At 35.9% G+C, this 21,062-nt stretch overlaps 1 protein-coding gene across 1 annotated transcript; it reads left to right on the forward strand.

The window, feature by feature from the left end:
* The first annotated feature begins 122 nt into the window (after positions 1-122).
* usp40 (ubiquitin specific peptidase 40) lies at positions 123-20,212 on the forward strand. Its single transcript, XM_051112628.1, has 31 exons — positions 123-1,018; positions 1,837-1,904; positions 2,003-2,116; positions 2,447-2,611; positions 3,246-3,392; positions 4,131-4,274; positions 4,591-4,719; positions 4,837-4,965; positions 5,134-5,241; positions 6,647-6,962; positions 7,184-7,265; positions 7,348-7,519; positions 7,757-7,841; positions 8,642-8,712; positions 9,160-9,521; positions 9,831-9,984; positions 12,351-12,411; positions 12,674-12,727; positions 12,807-12,895; positions 13,004-13,090; positions 13,177-13,213; positions 13,300-13,364; positions 13,461-13,535; positions 13,625-13,733; positions 13,837-13,916; positions 16,586-16,704; positions 16,866-16,931; positions 17,047-17,257; positions 17,340-17,435; positions 18,446-18,540; positions 19,637-20,212. The coding sequence occupies exons 1-31, from the start codon at positions 826-828 to the stop codon at positions 19,749-19,751; spliced, it is 3,798 nt and encodes a 1,265-aa protein (XP_050968585.1). The 5' UTR covers positions 123-825; the 3' UTR covers positions 19,752-20,212.
* Positions 20,213-21,062: the final 850 nt, after the last annotated feature.

The following is a 21,062-nucleotide window of genomic DNA, read 5'->3' on the forward strand; positions in this document are numbered from 1 at the left end:
GATCTTACTTTATAGCTTTTTTATCAGTGTTCATGTTTCACAGTTTCAAATATGAACATGTATGTGTATTAAATTAATTCTGCATATAGGCCGTTTGTGTATAACAACAAATTTATTATATAAATATGTAATCTTTAAACTACAAAACCCATCAAGCAAAGGAACAGCCAGATGGAGGAAATATGTAGTTCTTCGAAGATAAACAAGATTACTTGCACGAAGGAGGGCCGTTAACATGGAGAACTACAAGTACCACAATGCATAGCGGCTTGACGTGTCATCAAGCAAATATGGCTGCGTCCTAAAAACATTAATGGTTTTCTACTCAGATTTCTATTCTTCCTTTATTACGACTAACAAACTGGTCGATTCGAATGAAACAGTCGAGTTTTAAAAGATTATTTACCGAATGTGTTAGCGGTGTAATAAAACGAAAGTAATACAGCGGCTGTCAACGAAGAAATAATTGTTCTTTTAAACCTCAATGGTGAAATATGGAAGCAGTGCAGTCACCTCTCAGATTTCCACTTTGCGTTTTAAGGACTGAGATTTACTCACGACACCCGTGATTCATCCAGAGGAACGTCACGACACTTAAACGGGGCAAAAAGAGCATTAATTTCATATTTTGGCTTCTTAAAGCGATGTTTAGTCCTGTGAAGTCATCATATTCCAGAGTGAGCCCATTGATTGTTAATCGGGAGCTGGGAAAGACCAAGATGAGATAGCAAGAAGAGAAACACTTTCCTTTCACAGTAAACGAAACTCGGTTCACTAACGAACAGGAGGTTTACCAAGAGTAAGCTTTACAAGGCAGCTGTGGTCATGTTTGGAGATCTATTTGAGGAGGACGGGGATGGCTTTTCCTCCTCTACACCTGGCACAGGTGTGAAGGGGAGAGAGTGTGAGCCTCCTCCACCTAGAGGGAAAATCAAACTCTGCGGGATCAAGAATCAGGGTGGCACCTGTTACCTCAACTCCCTGATCCAGACTCTGCTGTTCACACCAGAGTTTAGGGGTAAGATGAGTTGAAAAAGACGTGCAATTTGATTACTATTTAAAGGAAATAGTTTGCCTAAAATTAACATTATTTCATTATAATTTACTTACTTCTGAAGATTATTCTGGCCTCTCTAATCCATATAATTAGATATGAATGCTTTTGGAACAATGCTTGATGAAGCTTCTAACTTTTATGAATCATTTGCTTCGAATCAATTGTTCGAAGCTGGACAAGTCACGTGGCTTCATCACACGACGCTTCTTTATTGTCATCGCAATTTCGATGGTTTGTTTATCTGGTGAACCCATGAACCAGTGTCTAATATGGTTGAAACAGTCCTCTGGTGTTTTTTTAAAACACAGATGTGTGTACTGGAAAACTTAGTAACATTTAAGCCATCTCAAAAACACACAGAACAGCCTACAAATTGTTAAAAGCACAGGTTATACATGCATGTATACACATACAAGTTATACACGCATGTTATATTAATGGTTTTTAGATTTTAGATTGCACTTTCATTTGCAATTGTTTTATAAAAGGTGATTATGTTTGGGCTCGATGCATTGAGTTCAAAGAATTGGTTGATCCAGTAAGCACAACTAATGATTTGTTCAGGAATCAGATTAAATTTCAAAAATCTCCTTTATAATTACTTTTCTGTAAGTATGAAGCTTGACAGACCAAGTCCTGATTTACTTTGTTGATGGAGTGGTCAAAATATGTACTTGGAAAAAAAATCCAGGTTTGGAACAACATAAGAATGACAGAATTTTTATTTTGGGGTGAATTAATTTTTTTGTGGTGTTATGACATAATATGATTTCTTGCAGAGGAGCTATTCCGACTTGGACCGGATGAATTAGGATGTCTGGCTGACAAGGACAAACCAGAGGCAAAGGTGTGTATGAGTGTGTGTAAGGAGAAGATGAATAGAAGGCTTTATAAGCTTTTATAAGAACCGGATGAATAGATCTTTCCGGTTCTGTGTGATTTCAGGTCCGTGTGATACCTCTGGAGCTTCAGAGACTGTTTACTCATCTGTTGCTGGTGGATGAACAAACAGCCTCCACGACAGACCTGACAGACAGTTTTGGCTGGACGAACAATGAGGTACAAAGGCTTTGTGATCTTTGCTTTCTGTTCATTTAGCAGGTACTAACAGTGGAAATTGAAAAGACAATCCCTTTGTAATCTAGGGTCACATGGAACTATCACCTTCCTCAAGGCCAAATCAGCAACTGTTTATTTTGCAACTGCACCTTTAAGAAATTCCCCCTTCCTCCTTCATATGTGAAATAGGAATAAGTGCTTTACTGTGGTTTGAGCAGTCAAAATGTGTGCTTGTAGACCAAACAGTAGCTACTAAAACCACATAAAGAGTCTGAAATGATCAGGCAGCTTGTTAAAATCATTCATCTTATGTTTTAATTTTGTCTTTAGGAAATGGGGCAGCAGGATGTGCAGGAGCTGAACCGGATCCTGTTCAGTGCTCTGGAGAGCTCTTTAGTAGGCACTTCAGGCAGCAGTCTCATACACCGGCTGTACCACGGGACGCTTGTCAACCAGATCACCTGCAAGGAGTGTGGCAATATTAGTGAGAGACAGGTCAGGAACGACTTATTTTTGCATCCAGCAGTCCAGTTTGTGACAACTTTAAATATTACCAGCACAAAAACAGTGCATATTTATATTTTTATGCATCATCTGAAAGCTGAATAAATACATTTTCAATTGATGTATGGTTTGTTAGGATAGTACAGTATTTGGTCGAGATACAGCAATTTGAAAATCTGGAATCTGAGGGTGCAAAAAAATTTAAATATTGAGAAAATCGCCTTTAGAGTTGTCCAAATGAAGTTCATAGCAATGCATATTATTAATCAAAAATTAACTTTTGATATGTTTATGGTAGGAAATTTGCAAAATGTCTTCATGGAACATGATCTTTACTTTATATCCTAATGATTTTTGGCATAAAAGAAACATTTTTGACCCATACAATGTATTGTTGACTATTGCTACAAATATGCCCGTACTACTTAAGACTGGTTTTGTGGTCCAGGGTCACATTTATGGTACACCATTCAAAAGTTTGGGGTCTATATTGTTTTTTTTTAAGAAATGAGTCATTTTATTTTGCAAGGACTCACAAAAAGTCAAAGTAAAGACATGTATAATGTTGCAAAAGATTTAAAACCGAAATAAATGCTGTTCTTTCACTGTCTTTCTGTTCTCTCAGGAGGACTTTCTGGACCTGACCGTATCAGTGCGTGGTGTGAGTGGACTTGAGGAGGCGCTGTGGAACATGTTTGTGGAGGAGGAGATGTTTGAGGGTAATAACCTGTACCGCTGTAGCAGATGTGACCAGCTGGTTAGGGCTGCTAAGGTCAGTCACCTCTCAGAACTCAAACTTTTAGTTAATACTTTTAATTTGTCCTTCAAGGTTTTACACAATTGAGAATTTTTGTAAAACCTCCATTTGTATATTTTTAATTAAAAGAGTCATGTCATATATTTTTCATTGTTTACCCTGAGGTATACTACTGTTCAGAAACTTAAGGCCCATTAGTTTTTTTTTTTTTTTTTTTTTTTTTTTATGTTTTTGAATTGTCTCTATTATATTCAGCAAGGCTGCGTTTGATTGATTAGAAATGCAGTAAAAACTGTATTTATGTAATTATGAATTATTGATACAGTTTAAAATAACTATTTTATATTAATTATGTTTTATTTAATTATAATAAATTCTATTTAATTGTATTAATATATTTTTAAATATAATGTATTCCTGTAATGGCAAAACTGAATTTTCAGCATCATTACTCCAGTCTTCAGTGTCACATGATCCTTCAGAAATCATTCTACTATGCTGAATTGGGTGCTTAAGAAACATTTATTATCAAAGGTCAAAACAGTTGTACTTAATATTTATGTGAAAACCATGATGCAATTTGTCAGGATTGTGCAGATATATGTAGTTAAGGTTTTAATAGGAAATTTGATTCCTCATGTATAATGATCCCTATTAACATGTTAATGGCAGTAAACCATTATTCTAGATACACATTCAGATGAGTTGCCTGTAGTTAGCCATAAACCTGCTTAATTTTGTCTTTTGTTGCAGTCTGCTAAACTGCGAAAACTTCCACCATTCCTGACCATTTCTTTGTTGAGGTTCAACTTTGACTTTGCCAAGTGTGAGCGCTACAAAGAGACTGGGAACTATGTTTTTCCTCTAACATTCAACCTCAGACCATTTTGTGAGCAGGTACTATATCCAAATTACACACAAATGCATTTTCCAAACTCTCCAGCCAAGTAAGATAAGTCTGTGTTAGACATGTATATATCTTCATATATTCTTATGAAGATTCTGCACTGAACAGTGTATGATATCTGGTCATGTTTTATAGAATGCACTGAAGACTACCGTCCTTTTAGCAATGTTTAGATTGTTATTCCAGATGCATCAAGTTGAGACTAACTTTTTAATTGCTAGATGCACAGCTTTAGATGGAGAGCTATAATGACCACAGCAACTCAATTTCAAAGCAGATCATAAACAAGTGCTGTGTTTTTGACAGAACAATTGGCCGGACTCAGAGTATTCGTATGAGCTCTTCTCTGTCATCATACATAAAGGAGGCTGTTATGGAGGTCATTATCATGTCTACATCAAGGACATTGATCAGCTTGGCCACTGGGAGGCACCGGTCAGTTTTTTTTTTTTTTTTTTTTTTTATTGCGGTCTCTATGTATGGTTCAAAATTAACCAGTCCTACCCAACAGTGACAAGTATTTGTATTTTTTTATTTTTATTTTTTTCTTAGGAGGAAGAGGTAAAAGTGAAGGTGAAAACCCAGAGACAAGAGGACAAAGTCGTGGAAAGAAAGAAAGAGAGTGAAAATGCTGTTGACACAGAGAATCCACTCTCTGTTCTTACTGACATTCTGGCTCAGGTACGTCATTACACCGTAAAGTAAAATAACTTCACAGCACAATCAAGGGAAATTATGGGCATTCTATGTTTTGAAATGCAGGACAACTGGAATCAATATTTCTTCAATTTTGTGGGCATAAAATTTCACATGTTGATTTCCACTTGTTTTTTTTTTTTTTTTTGTCAGGAGGAGTCAAAATGTGTGCTTGTGGACCAGCTGGGCCAAAAGCTGATGTATAAAACCGGCACACCATGGAGCAAAAAATATAAAAAACAGTATGGCACCATCAGCAAGGTTTGGCTTCTGAATTTATATACTGTACTTCACAGATACAATAATACACTTACGTATGCAAGTTTGGGGCTAAGGAGACTTTTTTTAATTATTAAAACTTTGCTAAAATTTTATTTAGCAAGAATGTGTTAAATTGATCAAACAATGACAGTAATATTTCTATTTCAAACAAATGTTCTTTTGAACTGTCTATTCGTCAAATCTCAAAAAAAGATCAGTTTCGACAATAATAATACTAATACAATAGAAAAAATTATATAATAAGATAAATCTGAATATTTAAAATGATTTCTGAAGGATCATGTGACAAGTGAAGACGAGTAAATTTAGTTCTGACATCACAGGAAAAAGTTGCATTTTAAAGGGGTCATCGGATGCACACTTCACTTTTACATGTTGTTTGAACAGTAATGTGTGTTGGCAGTGTATGTACACATCTACCCTATAATGATAAAAATCCATGCAGTGGTTTTTAATTCATCTGTAAAAATAATATCCCCCTTTTCAAATCGAGCCATTCTCAGATGCCTGTCGGTGTGACACCCACGATAGTTGATTGACATGAGCGTCTTACCTTAGATCAGCTGTAATAGTCCGACCTCCATTGTTTCGATGCCGGAGCAGGGATGTAAGTTAGACAAGAATATCTCCAATTGAGTGATTGAGGTTTTGTGTTGCTGAATGTAACAATGAACATAGTGGTCGTTATTTACTCCCGACATCTGAGCCGCTGAAGATGCAGTGGATTACGTTTGTTTGTGAAGTGAATGCGCCTCCCGATCTACATAAATGTGCAAATCATTCGTGATCCAGCTTTACTTACAGCAGAAGTGAGTATAAGGGTTTTTTTAATGAATCTTTGCCATCACCTTTCCTAATAACGTGCTAGTTAGCAAGTTTAGCAGCTAAACGCAGCTAAATGTGGCTAAAGTAAACAGGCTCGTCACTCCAAAGAGAGAAGAGAGGGGCGGGGCGAGCAGAGCTCATTAACATTTAAAGCAACCTCTACCAGAATAGGATGAATTTTGCAGAGCCAATTTTGGCAAGGTAAAAAGGTTGTTGTTTTACACTTAGAATTTTTAACCAAAGTATATTGTAGACTTTTCATTAAGACCCTAAAGAATCATATCAACTTGTGGAAAATTGGCGTCCGATGACCCCTTTAAAATACATTAACATAGGAAACTGTTAATTTATTTGTTACAATATTTCTTGAAATTACTGTCTTTATTGCATTTTTTTTATCAAATAAATGCAGCTTTGGTGAACATAAGAGACCTCTTTCAAAACATTTTAAAAATCTTACTGGTCCTAAATATTTAAATTGTATGTTTATCCACAGTGAGTTTTTTATCATACAGGCCAACAATATTAGCAGTGCCTCAAAATAAAATTTCACCTTCAGTTTCTTCAGAACCATCCTGAGGTGTTTATGCTGGTCTCCAATGGAACCCGTGTAACTCTGAAAGCTGCTGTTCCTGCAACAACAGAACCCAGTCCAACAGAACCAGTCAGTTCAACTTCAGCCAACAGCAGCCCAGTGAAAACAGAGCCAGAAACAGCAGGAGACACTGAAGGCACTGACGGATGTCATTGGTTTGACCTGAATGACTCCACTGTGACGGCTATTACGATGAAGGACATAGAGAAGCAGTTTCAGGGAAAAGAGAGTGCTTACATGCTCTTTTACAGGAAGACAACAATGAAAAGACCTCCAGAGGGTATGTTGTGTGTATGTGCACAGGGTCCAGCATTAACTCTTTGCTACACCTGTCAATGGCCTCTTTTTTTTTTTTTTTTTAACCACACGTGAAACAAAAGCTAATTTTACTTGCGTTTAGTGCTTGGCAAGTGTTTATTTTGAATTCTGTGTGTGCATATGTGATGCACATCAATTTAAATACTAAAACATGATTATACAAAAGGCTATCTTTTTAAACAGCCATAGGAAACCCTGCGTACAAAGTGCCTCCTCATCTGGTGGAGATGGTAGAAGAGGAGAATGCAAGACTTCAGCAGAGAAGGTGGCTTCATACGCACTAATAAACACTCATACACTCAGCATTGGGTGTTTTATGCAGTGTTAAAGTAATCTGTCTCTTGTAGAGCTGAGTTTGATGCCAGCAGCAACAGCGTTGAAGTGCGGCTGCATTTGGCCCCTCATTACCACTACCAAAATGGAGCACTGCACCCTGTATCTCCAGATGAAGACTCCATTATCACAGTCACCTTTGACCGGAGAAAGACTGTGGGAGACCTGCGTTTGGCCATCTACCAGGTGACATCTCTAATCTGTTTCTAGTTCTCCTTCCTTAGCTGTGCCTCATACATAACACATACTGCAATTTTTCAGTGACAGTATGACCTAATGTCATTCATTTTCAGCACAGTTGGTGGTCATTTTTGGCCACAATTTTTTCGAGTAAAACCTATTTTAATGTAGATGAATGTCCCATTAGATTACATATGACAGAATATGCTGAGTTTTCTTTGATTATTGACCTTGGTTTCACAGATGCAAGACCTTTGGGAAGGAGATATGGCACTGACATTGGCTAAGAATGTGCCAGCTGGGTTGCATTTATATGATGCACTGACAGGTAAACACACATTATTTATACTTTTGCACTTTAAGTCCTCTGAGACACACTGAGACTTTTTGGGGTCAGTAAGATTATTTAAAAAAAATATTATTTTAAAGGGACACATCAAAAGAGCAAAAGAGACCATATCATACCATAAAAGGTTCCTACAGCAAAGAAATCCTGTTCTTTTGAACTTTTTATTTAACAAAAAAATCCTGAAATAAATTCATCACAAAAATATAAAGCAGCACAACTATTTTTGATTATATATACATTGATAATAATAAGAAAGCGTAAGTGACCCTGGACCACAAATGTTATAGGTGTATTTTTGATATATTTACGGTAGTAAATTTACAAAATATCTTCATGGAACATGATCTTTACTTAATATCCTAATGATTTTTGGCATAAAAGAAAAATCAATCATTTTGACCCATACAATGTATTGTTGGCTGTTTCTCCAAATATACCTGTGCTACTTTAGGCTGGTTTTGTGGTCCAGGGTCACATGTTACAATGATTCATGTGACAGAGAAAGTTAGAAAGAATCATGTGACATTGACAACTGGTGTAATGGCTGATGAAAATTCAGCTTTTCAGTCACAAGAAAAAAGCTATGTGTTAAAATATATATATATAAAAAAAACACTTATTTTAAACATTTTATAAGTGATTTTACTGTGTTTTAGATTAAAATGAATTGCTAATCAGAAGAGACCTTTAAAAAACATTTTTAAGTAGTAGTTTACATGAGTAGTGATTGTGGATGATCATTTATGTCTATGTTATTATTTATGTTTATGTTGTTTCAGATGACCAGATATCTTTGTATAGTGCAGGTGTTTCCAATGGCTCTGATCTCTTTGTGTGGAATGGAAGAGAGGTGGGCACCTACTTTGTCATATGGATTTATTATGAGATTGATAATATCCCTTCTCTACAAAAGTATTGGAGTCGGTGCTCTACTTGTGCTCATTTGAGGGATCAGTGAATCTCTGTCATAACTGCTCCATATTTCCACTGACTTGAGAGTTGGATACTGATGTTTCTGACTGTGATACTACATAATTTGCCCACAAACAAACAACATGCCTCACGATCTTGATTTATAAATCTTTCTCCTAGTTTAAAGAGCACAAACATCCAAAGTCACTTAATTTAGCACCTTTTTGCAAAGCGTAATGGTAGAGTAAATTTTCCTGGCCCAGAAAAAAGCACTGGCTTTGACATCAGCACCTTGTTGGTGGAAAAGAGATATATGTGGATTGCTATTTAAAGTCATTAGAGCCAAACTGATGTTTCCTTTTTTCTCTCTTTTGCTTTCTTTCAGGTCAGTGGTGTGATGGTGAAAACTGGAGTTGAATGGGAGCCTGTTCTGCTGACTGTGTTGCGTCCCTCTATAGAGGAGCTGGGATGTGGAGATGTGTCAGGAGTTGAAGACGCTGATGGATCCGGTCTGGTGCGTTCTATGAAGGGCTTTGCTGGTGGGGCCACTCTGGGTACAGTGCTAGAGGCTCTAGGGCCCCAAGAGGCCTTTCTGTGCCAGGAGCAGAGCCGTCCAGGGGCCAATGGGGGTGGGGCGAGTGGTTGGAAGGTTTTCCCTCCTCAGGACATGCAGAGGACACTGAGAGAGCTGTCTCTGAAGGACGGGGATGCTCTACTACTACTGCAGCCAGAAGAACTAGACAGCAGGTAAAGAAAGCCCTTGAAAAAAAAAAAATTTAATGCAGAAAAAAATCATATTAAACACCGTATTAAATAGCGAAGAAATGTAAAAAGACATATTGGACATTTTTCAAGTGATAATTGCAGTTTTATTATTTTTACTGACATAATTTTCAGTGGCAGGTCTACAATTATAGTGCCTTTTTCACATATTTTGATATAATAAGTAATGATGAGATATAATGCAATAATGTGCTGCTTTTAAAATTAGCATTTCAAAACATGGATAGATAAGTTGTATACCATTAATATAAGAAGGACCATGATTTTCCACAGTATCTTCAGCCTCAGCGGTGACATAGTTACAGTGACAACGCCCTCAGATTGCCGCTGGCTGCAAGTCGAGTTTTGCCCACAGAGTGGAATGAAGGAGGAAGAGGAGGAGGAGCAGGGGAAGAAAAGGAGTAAAGTCTCAGCTTCAGGGAACATGGTAAAGATTAAAACATACGTAAACATACACAGACACACACTATTTTATGTATTATTTACATACTATTATAGTATTTTTGTAATGTTTGAAATGGATTAATTTTTAGGGCTGCCCCCTAATATTTGACTAACTGTTAGTCGATGAAAAGAGGCTTGGTTGACCAAAATGTTATTAGTCGCTTAGTCAGAAAAAAAATTTCACGCAGTCCGTGACAAACAGATTGTTAACGGCTGGTCTGTGGTAGTGTAGTACATCGGGCAGGACGTCCATACACTCACTTATCGTTCATCAACCTCAAATTTAGCTTTTCATCTGAAAGATGTATGTAGTAGCAACTTTACATGGCTGCTTGATCTGATGTTAACCTACAAAAATGTGCGATATTCAAGTGTCTGTGCGGAGTGTGGAAGCTGAATAGTAGCGCATTTACTTCATGACAGATAGAGGCGCCGATGCAGTCACTTGCTTTTAAAATGCTCCGTCATTTTTGGTCATACAAATAAAAGAATCTGTAAAGACTGTTTATTTGTGTGCACTCAGAATAACAACGAAACGTTGTGCCTTTGTAAAATAATGAATGCAAACAGGATTTGCTTTCTGCTGTCTTGGTCTCTGTGAGCTTGTCTCTTGAAAACGAAGAAAGCCTATTTTTAGACAGTTATACACTGTTATCGGCATATGTAGATTCGTCTCTTGTCGTCTCTGAGAGAATATGCGCCGTTAATGTAGCATTAGAAAACTTTGTCACTTTTTTTACTTTCTCTTTCTGTATAGTGAAATGACGTTCACTGGCATAACTAAAACGCTACGTTTCCACGTTTCTTGTGTGATATCCATTGACTCGCCTTCTTGGTTTAAAAGAGAAGTCCACTTCCAAAACAAAGATTCACATATAATTTACTCACCCCATTGTCATCCAAGATGTTCATGTCTTTCTTTCTTCAGTTGTAAAGAAATTATGTTTTTTGAGGAAAACATTTCTGCATTTTTTTTTCCATATAATGGACTGATATGGTGCCCCCGATTTTGACCTTCCAAAATCTAGTTTAAATGCGGCTTTAAACGATCCCAAATGTGGTTGTAAACGATCCCAGCCGAGGAAAAAGGGTCTTATCTAGCGAAACGATCGGTTGTTTTCATAAGAATAATACAATTTATATACTTTTTAATGTCAAACGCTTGTCTTGTCTTACTCTGCCTGGACTGTTTTTTTCCAGTTCATGACAGTTAGTGTATGTCGAAAAACCTCATGTTCTCTCTCAACTTCAAAATCATCCTATATCGCTGTTTTACCTTTTTTGTTAAGGGTTTTTGATCTTCTTTGCATGTTCACTTTGCAAAGACTGGGTCGGTACTTCTGCAGCGATGTAGGATGATTTTGAAATGATTTTTGAAGTTGAGGGAGAAAATACGATTGGAGTTTTTTGACATACCCTAACAGTCATGAGCCAGAGTACACAGTTCAATGAGAGCTAGGCAAGATGAGCGTTTGAGGTTAAAAAGTATTTAAATTGTTTTTTATGAAAATAACCGATCGTTTCACTAGATAAGACCCTTCTTCCTCGGCTGGGATCGTTTACAACCGCATTTGGGATCGTTTGAAGCCGCATTTAAACTGCATTTTGGAAGTTCAAAATTGGGGGACCATACCAGTCCATTATATGGAGAAAAATGCTGAAATGTTTTCCTCAAAAAACATAATTTCTTCACGACTGAAGAAAGAAAGACATGTACTCACCCCATTGTCATCCAAGATGTTCATTATATGTGAATCTTTGTTTTGGAAGTGGACTTCTCCTTTAGAACAGAAATATTTTCTAATTCTGCGACGTAACCGCAAACTTAAATTCGGGGAGACATAAAGAGGAATCTCGATATGCTGCGCTGTCTAAAACACGTCTCTATGCTTGTGTGCGTTTTGGGTGTGTGCAAGAATAGAGTGTGAGTAATGAATTGAGCTCTGTTTCATTTCCTCTTTTTGTGGTTTTAAATAGCTTGAACGTGTAAATTGGCAAATTAATCTGCAAATCACATGTCGAACAGTGTGGTCTGGACCTGGTTCGTACTATCACGGATCAACTGCAGTCTGTTTAAGCTCTAATAGATTACATGGCATATCAGAGCAATCGTTTGTTTACTAATTTAACATGAAATCATCAGATTGTTACTCCATATCAGTAGCATACAACGAAAGTACAGAATAATTAGAACAATCATTTATGCTCAATAAATAACAGAGCATCATATCTATACAAATTTTCCCCAGAACATTCTTGGGGGTTGCGACCTGGTGGTTGGGGAACTCTGTTCTACACAGTTCAGATAGTAGTACAGGTGTCCTGATATGCTGTTTGTGACTCTTGCAGCTGCTGGCAGAGGTAAAGGAAAAAGCTCTTGAGGAACTTCACCTACAGGATGAGCTCAGTGGTAATAACACTTAATAATAATACCCAATAATATCTAGTAATGTTCCCAAAAATGCTTCCCATAGCCTTTTCTTATCCAAGTTATTTTTTTGAAATTTTTTGTTTTATACTCTGTATCAGTGCTGCTTGGAAAGAAAATGCTTTTCAATATAGTAGTATTTTGAAATAAAGGAGCAAAATTATGTTTGTGTTTCAAGGAAGGGATTGTGTCTCCCTTTTTGTTCAGATCAGTGTTTTTATTTATTTATTTTTATTATTTTTAGGTGTTGAGTGCTGTCTGAGGCAAATGGATCGAACTGGAAAACTTTTACCTCCAGGTACCTTTTTAAAACAGTCATTAGCTAATGTGATCCGCTCTGAAGGTTTACATGCTAAACCTGTGTCTGTATGTTCTAGTGCATGAGCATTTGAGTGTTCGGGATGCAGGGATCAGGTTGATGACTTCACTCTACCTGTGTCCTGGACCAGTGCCAACAGCAACACAGGTGTGTTCATACAAGTTGGTCATGTGTGAATGTAATGCAGAATGCACATTACTTTTTATTTCACTTAATTTACCTTCTGTAATGAGAAATAATATTTTCTCCATGCAGTTGTTCTTGTACTTCAGTGTTAGTCTAGCGCCCTCAGTTGGTCAGGAGCTGGAGATTATTGTAGAGGAGTCTACAACTGTCAAAGAGGTGAACTCTGGATTTTGTATAAAATTTTAGCTGTTATAAAAAAAGAAAAGTTTTTTTTTCAAAAATATTGGTTCCTCTAATTCCAGTGCCTTAAGGAAATGTTGCAGATGGCGAAACTTGATGGTAAAATCATTCAGATGTTTTTTATTTAATAACACATTGTCCAGGTTTCTCAGATTTATTAATGAACCGCATGTTTCTTTATCTAGGTGAGTTGTGGCACTTAAGGAGAGTGGACTGGTGTGAGGAGATTGGAGAGCCACTTATGGATGAGGTATCTTACATAATAATTAATACTAATTCACTAACCACTCTTTCTCAGTTTTCAGTGATTTAAAATATTTGACTCCTGTTTACTCTCGTCCCCCAGAATGCATCTTTAAAAGAGGCAAAAGTCATTTATGGAGACACACTGGTGCTGGTGGAGGGGCGACTGCCTCCAAAGGTGTGTTTTAAGTTCAGAATGGTTTCTTATGTAGTACAAAAAGGAAATAAAACTTATCAAACAGCTTTTTCATCTCATCTAAATTTCAGGGTTACCTCAAGCTGTCTGTGAAGATGTACATGGACATGATTGACAGCTCCAGCGTTCCTGAGCTGAACCACACAGCAGAGTCTCAGAGCATTGAGGGCATCACCGCAGGTTTGACTTTTAGCAAATTTTCTTGAAACCAAGTGAGATTCATGTTTCTGTCAAATCAAATATCTCTGGTGTGTGATTGTTTATGTGTGTCTTGGTGTTTCAGAGGGGTCTGGAGCAGAAATGAGATTCATTGGTCATGTGGAAATATCAGAGGAGGCTTCACTTGATGACCTCAAGATTCAGGTTGGCATTACTACTCAACAGTAATGGGGTTATAAATAAACAACGTTATTTTTTTCAGTAACGAGTAATCAAACGAATTACTGTTTCCTCCGTAACAACACTGTTAACGTTACTGACAATAAATTGTGGCATTACTATAATTTATTATAATATTATTATAATTTTTTTTCAGTTCACCTGTATTTGACGAACCGTAAACTCTAGTGTGAAGGCACACAAGCCGTCGTTTTGTTTCACACACACAAAAAGAAAGATACAGAGCAAGTCTACCATGCATAACTAACATGCACCATGTAAACCATATTCTTTGTTGTATTTTCCTGTCAAAATAACAGAGTTCCTTTGGAATTCTTCAGCTTGTAGCTGGTAGCAGGAGGAATTAATGCGCAAACAGCAATCTCATTGGCTGGCGCTCACCTGTTATCATCCCCGTTTTAATTTCAGCAAACCAGGTCAAGCGAATGCAGACAGCATGATTAATATTCATGAACCCAGCAGCTCATTAATCTTAGGTGTGTTTTATATTATTATTAGTAGTAGAATTTGTAGTAGTTTTATCTTATCAGTATTATTTTTAGTTTTTTTCCCCCCTTTTTTTATAGAAACATTAAATTACAAACAATATCTTTAGCACCACCACAAGTCTTAAGTTCAGTTATTTGACATATTTCAGCATTTTTTTTTTTTAAGTAACACAATGGTTACTTTCCGTGGTAATTAGTTACTTTATAATGATGGAACTCAGTTACTATTTGTGACAAATAACTAGTAACTATAACTAATTACTTTATTAAAGTAACATGCCCAACACTGCTACTCACAGCATTAATAAAACATTAAAGGTGAAGCATGTAATTGCAGAAATTTGTCCCAGCACTTTCGCCACATAATCCTAACAGCCCTTAAAAACAGAAAATATACAAAATATCTGTCACAAGACCTGATTTTGTGTGATAACTCACTCTTGATAATCACCACTGTGTATATTGACACCATAACCTTAGAGGACACGAAATTTCAAACAAACAAAAGGCCAGTGTACGAAGTTTAACCATGTTTACCAACACTGTATGAACTGGAACAGCTAAATCTATTGGACACATATACAGTCAAACCAAAATTTATTCAGATACCTTCAACATTTCTTACATTATCACAGTTTATTCGCTATAGTTTAGAATTTTTTTTGTCTTATTCCAGTTTAATATGCAGTACTATTAATATCCCATTTGTAGGTTGCCTCTCTGAATATTCTAAATGTATAGAGAGATGAACTAAACAGAAAGCACAGCACATATTAAGTTGACATGTAAAGTTTTGCAAGCTCTTCTTGATGCATTTTGCTCATAGAATAAACTTTTCTTTTGTTAAAAAATAAGAAGCATGTACAATCAAACCAAAAATTATTCAGACACCTTCAAAATGATCACAGTTTATTCGCTATAATTTATGAAATGGTAATACAATATGACAAGAACTCAGAGTTTAACTTGATAATGACAGATAACTTTGATAGAAAGGTATGTAATGGATTACAGTCAACCAAAAAAATCAGACAACTGTTAGTATGATGGTATTTACACAACTATCAATACTTTGTTGACCAGTTACAAAGCAATGCTTAATTTTGTTTAGTCTGTGGTGTGAAAAGGTTGCATTAGCAATAAAAAAACACACTTAAGGAAAACATGGTCAGGTCAAAGTGTCTGAATAATTTTTGGTCCCAAATAGTTTTACTAGTAGTCCACTGTATGAAGAATTTTTGGGTATAACACATCACAGTTATTATTTTGCTATCCTCACTTACATAAATTAACTATAGTGTTTTGCACCCACTAGTAAAAGAATCTCAAAAATTATATCTGGTGTCTGAATAATTTTTGGTTTGACTGTACATGCTGCTTATTTAAAAAAAAAGAGAAAAGTTTGTTCTATTGGCAAAATGCATCAAGAAAAGCAAAACTGTATTTGTCAACTTAAAATGTGCTGTGTTTTCTGTTTAGTTCATTTCCCTATACATTTAGTGTATTCAGTACTGATATTAATAGTACTGCATATTAAATTGGAATAAGAGAAAAAATAAATCCATCTATACCCTTTACCTTAAATGAGTACACTTATCACCCTTCAATCATTAAATGATTAAACTATTAAAAGAAAAGAAGCCAATGAAGAAAGAAATGCTACACTCCTGTCAAAAGTTCAGTGTAATTGTTTTATTTTTTTATTTATTTATTTTGTTTTTTGTGTGGAAAATGTATGCTCATTACGCTTATTCAGCACAATAACAATACGAAGGCATTATATCAGCATATTGAATAATAATTTAAGAAGGATAATGTGACCGAAGACACTGAAAATGGTGCTGAAAAATTCAGCTTTGCATCACAAGAATAATTTGAAAAGGTTTTTTTTTTTTTTTTTTTAAATTTAATTATAATTATAATCACAATGTTGCATGTTTTTTTTGTTTTGTTTTTTTTAAACTGTATTTTTTTTTTTTTTTTTATCAAACAAATGACCTTGGTGAGCATAAGAGACCTCTTTCAAAAACAAACACCCCCCCCAAACTTTCAAATAGTAGTGTATGATTTTGGTGCAAGTAAAATGAGCACTGCTGTATCAGATCAGACCATCCTTTGAGAAAAGACACGTTTGTGCTCTTGTAGATCATGACACTGCCGGCGCTTCAGGATGTGTGTGTGCCCAGTCCTGCGTTCCTGCGTGTATGGCTGCTAGAGGGCAAGAAACTGGCCAGGATACTCAGAGGAAACCAGCAGACACTCAGGTTGACAGCTTTACATTTCCTTCATGCTCTTTTTAGTGTGACATCTCTCTTAGCTGTTTTCCACCGAATGGTGCTGTAATGAAAACACTGAACAGTGATGGTGAAAAAAAGCGTGTGAAACATTTCATCGTACAGTATATGGTATTGAAATTTTCCTGTAGGAAGCTGAAGCTAGGGAATGGGGCGGAGGTGTGTGTTCAGAGGCTGATGAAAGAGGAGGACCTGGGGTGAGACTTTCTGACAGCAATTCAGATAATGAGGCGATCAAATCCATGGAAGAAAAAAACAGTGTTTTACCGTTTAAAAAAAACATTGATCAATCTTTTCTGTTCATCTGTACAGCCTGAAGGATTTGTTGCTGAGGGTTCAGATGGGGGTGCCAGGAGAGAAGGCGTATTATCCTTCTGAGGAGTTTTTGTGGGACGCAGGGCGGGACGGCACCCCCAGGGGCCTATACGCTGCTCTGGCCTCTCAGTACGGTCTCACTCCTGACAACCTGCTCCTGGCTAAACACCTGCCTGACAAACACACCTGGATGCCCATTTCCAACTGGGTGAGAAGAGAGGGAAAATGGGAATAGACATTTTTAGGCAAAAGTTGAGAACACTTAAATAATCACCTCTGAATAATCCCAGACTCAACAGGTCTCAAAAAAGAAGAAGAAGAGGAAAGCTGAGAGTCTCCAGGCAGCTCCATTTTACCTGAAAGATGGAGATATTATAGGTGTCAAGGTAAACGCTATCTAAAATATGTTTATTTTAAGTAATGTTGCGGAAGCTACTGTAGAAACTGTGGCTAAAATTTAAACTACTCCCCATCTAGTCAATCAATTAGATATTCCCTCCCAAATTTTATGTACCCTTACTGAGTTATTTTTAGTTGCTAGCAGAAAATAGTTACTTTGAAGCTATTGAAGGGCATAGTTCACCCAAAAATTAAAATTCTGTCATTAATTACTCACCTTCATGTCGTTCCAAACCTGTAAAACCTTTGTCTTCAGAACACAAATTAAGATATTTTTAATAATCTCAAGAGCTTTCTGACCCTGCATAGACAGCAACGCAACTGACACGTTCAAAGCCCAGAAAGGTAGTAAGGGCACTGATAAAATAGTTCATGTAACATCAGTGGTACAACCTTAATTTTATAAAGCTATGAAAATACTTTTTGAGCATAAAGAAAACAAAAATAATGATTTGAACTATTTTGCCTTTTTTTTCTGTGCCAATTTTACAATTGAGCCTTGAATGTTTCAGTTGTGTTGCTGTCTATGCAAGGTCAGAAAAAGCTCTCAGATTTCATCAGAAATATCTTAATTTGTGTTCCAAAGATAAACAAAGGTCTTACAGTTTTGGAACAACATGAGGGTAATTAATGACAGAATTTTTATTTTTGGGTGAACTATCCCTTTAAGGATGCAATTTTTTTTTTTTTTTTTTTTTTTTTTTTTTTTGTGGGTTTATTGAGTTTTTATTTGATTTAATGAGTCTAACCATTGCGGCTTGGTCGAAATATATTTTTCGAACACATAAATTGAGACAAAGTACAACATATAATTGCAATAACGTGCACATACTGTAGTTGGACATTCTGACATTATCACTTTGATGGAAAATGTCTGATATGCTTGTTGCATTTTTTTCCCAGTATGTTTTAAGGAAATGTTTTGTAAGATTTTGGGGTCTCCAGCAATGCCTCACTCTGTCATTTTTTTGTTTTGTTTGTATTTACATGTGTGTAGAATCTGCTAATAGACAATAATAAAGAATTCACCACTCTGGAAGATGAGATCGGTCAGCTGAGACTCAGGGAGGAGGCAGCGAATCAAAACACAAGGTGCATCTTTTGTTTTACTTTTATAGTCACTCTCCAAGCAGCACGGGTATATTTGTAACAATAGCCAACAATACATTGTATGGGTCAAAATTATCGATTTTTCTTTTATTGCTTAAAAATCATTAGGATATAAAGTAAAGATCATGTTCCATGAAGATATTTTGTAAATTTCCTACTGTAAATATATCAAAACTTAATTTTTGATTAGTAATTTTCATTGCTAAGAACTTCAACTTTAAAGGTGATTTTCTCAATATTCTAATATATAAATATATATATATATATATATATATATATATATATATATATATATATATAATATTTGCACCCTTGGATTCCAGATTTTCAAATAGTTGTATTTCGGTCAAATATTGTCCTACCCTAACAGACCATACATCAATGAAAACTGTATTTATTTATATGATGTATAAATCTCAATTAAAAAAATTTACCTTTATTGACCCTGGTTTTGTGGTCATATAATAACGTAATTTTTATCCCCTGGAAATTTACCAGGGGAACCTCACCAAAAAATGTGTATTTTATCTCAAGTAATGCTATTTTTAATGGGGGGACCCCTTCAAAATGCGACTAGGCTACTTTTGGGCTAGTTTTGAGTAGCAGTTGGGCCGGTTTTATTGTGAAAACCTGGCAACCCTGGGTCATATATAAGGGTCAGCCTTTGCTGGTTTCATTTTATTTAATTTGTAGTATTAAAAAGTAGTATTAGCTGTTCTTTTGAACTTTTTATTCATCGAAAAGCCTAAAAAAGATAGATATATCACTGTTTCCACAAGAATATTAGGCAGCACGACTATTTATGTATATAATACATATTAGAATTGTTTCTGAAGGATCATGTAACACTGCAGACTGGAGTAATGATGCTGAAAATTCAGCTTTGCCATCACAGTAATAAAATATATTTTTTAAATATATGCAAATAGAAAACGGTTATTTGAAAAGGTATTAATATTTCTGAATATTGCTGTTTATACTGTATTTTGATCAAATAACACATCCTTTGTTATCATAAGATAATTCATTTGAAAACAATCCTAAAATTTTAAAACTATTTTTGAATGTTGTCCACTAGGGGTCGTCCTGCCATTGGAGAATGTTCACAAGACATTGGGTCCAAGAAGTCGGGCCCAACTAAAAACCGAAAACCAGAGGTGGCCTTATCGATTAATGTGGGAGTGTTCAGGTAACCCACCCTGTGAACAGCCATCTTAGAACTGCCTGTTGGTCTTCACAACCTTTGCTAAGGCCGCTAAGGTGCCATGGCAAAGTCTGCCTCACTGAGTCACAGCAAGGAAGCCAAACTGAAGACAATGTTAAAGTGCTGACCAGGAAACCCAGCCTGTGAAAAATAAGATTGTTTAGGCACGGGGATGCTGGAAATATCATCTTTAATCACTGAGATTTCTTGAAGCTTGCACACTTTCTTTGCCCGTTATATGCAATTCATTCCTGGAGCGAATATTTGTAACCTAGGAGGTCAGTTTCAGCCTATGCCAATGGATTTCCTGCCTCACTGAGAGTCTGAGTGTGCTTTTTTTTTTCACAAGAAGGGGTTTGATGGTAACGGTATGAAATGTTAAGAATTGTTTATAACTGTTAAGAATTGTTATAACTGTTGTCTTCAATTTTTTTTTTTTTTTTAACAAAATCATCACAATACTGTATGATACATGTTTTACAAAGATATCCTTCATTTTGTGCAGTTCTTTATCATTTGTAATGCTTTAATTTGCTCAAAAATAAAATTCTGTGATTATAAACTCACCCACATATCATCCCATACTGTAATTTAAGCTGTTATTCAGTCATAATATTTCTGTTTGTCCAGGTACAAAAGTGAGAAGACACTTATTTAATAATTACTCACTGGTCATACAGATGTTTTTCGTGTGTAAAATGTTTTTGTTCCACAAGAATGTGAGTAAATGATGACAGAATTTTCATTTTTGAATATTTTTTTTATCTTTTCACATCAGTCATTAGGTCAAACATGATTTCTTGATGGTTTTGACCTGATGTCATATATTCTAGTGTTTCAGTATCTGTTCCATTTGAGGATGTAAATGTGTGAATGGTTTTATGCTGATAAGTGTGTGTAATAGTTTAATTCCTTAAAACTGTCTGACCAACCACCTCTGCCGCCTCCTCCGCCTCTCCCGCTGCAGGAAATCATCTGTGTGCTAAAATAATGCAAAGACAGAGAAAGAAATGCTGTTCTATAACCAAAAAACCTTTAGTCCTCAACAGCCTTTTTAATGAGAATTCAACAAGGCTATAATACTGCATATTTTTTGTTTGTAACTGCACAAACAAGCAAAAAGAAGATACTCTTTTGAATCAGAGACATGCAAATCAGGGATGGATATCCATATTTTTTCTTGCTGTTTTTATTATGTTGTGGAGAAAATAGAGATACTGATTTGAACTGAAATGGTTCTGAGCACAAAAGCATAAGAGTGATGTAAAAAAAAACATTTCATTTATGGATTAATTGCATG

Source organism: Labeo rohita, chromosome 6 (genome assembly GCF_022985175.1).
Source record: "Labeo rohita strain BAU-BD-2019 chromosome 6, IGBB_LRoh.1.0, whole genome shotgun sequence".
In the NCBI taxonomy this organism is placed as follows: Eukaryota; Metazoa; Chordata; class Actinopteri; order Cypriniformes; family Cyprinidae; genus Labeo; species Labeo rohita.

What these genes read in the sequence shown, in the direction of transcription:
- usp40 (XM_051112628.1), top strand. Translation starts at nt 826, where the DNA reads ATGTTTGGAGATCTATTTGAGGAGGACGGGGATGGCTTTTCCTCCTCT. An exon ending in GCAAGACTTCAGCAGAGAAG is followed by an intron (nt 7,266 to 7,347) that starts GTGGCTTCATAC and finishes TGTCTCTTGTAG; the next exon opens with AGCTGAGTTTGATGCCAGCA. An exon ending in CCTACAGGATGAGCTCAGTG is followed by an intron (nt 12,412 to 12,673) that starts GTAATAACACTT and finishes TATTATTTTTAG; the next exon opens with GTGTTGAGTGCTGTCTGAGG.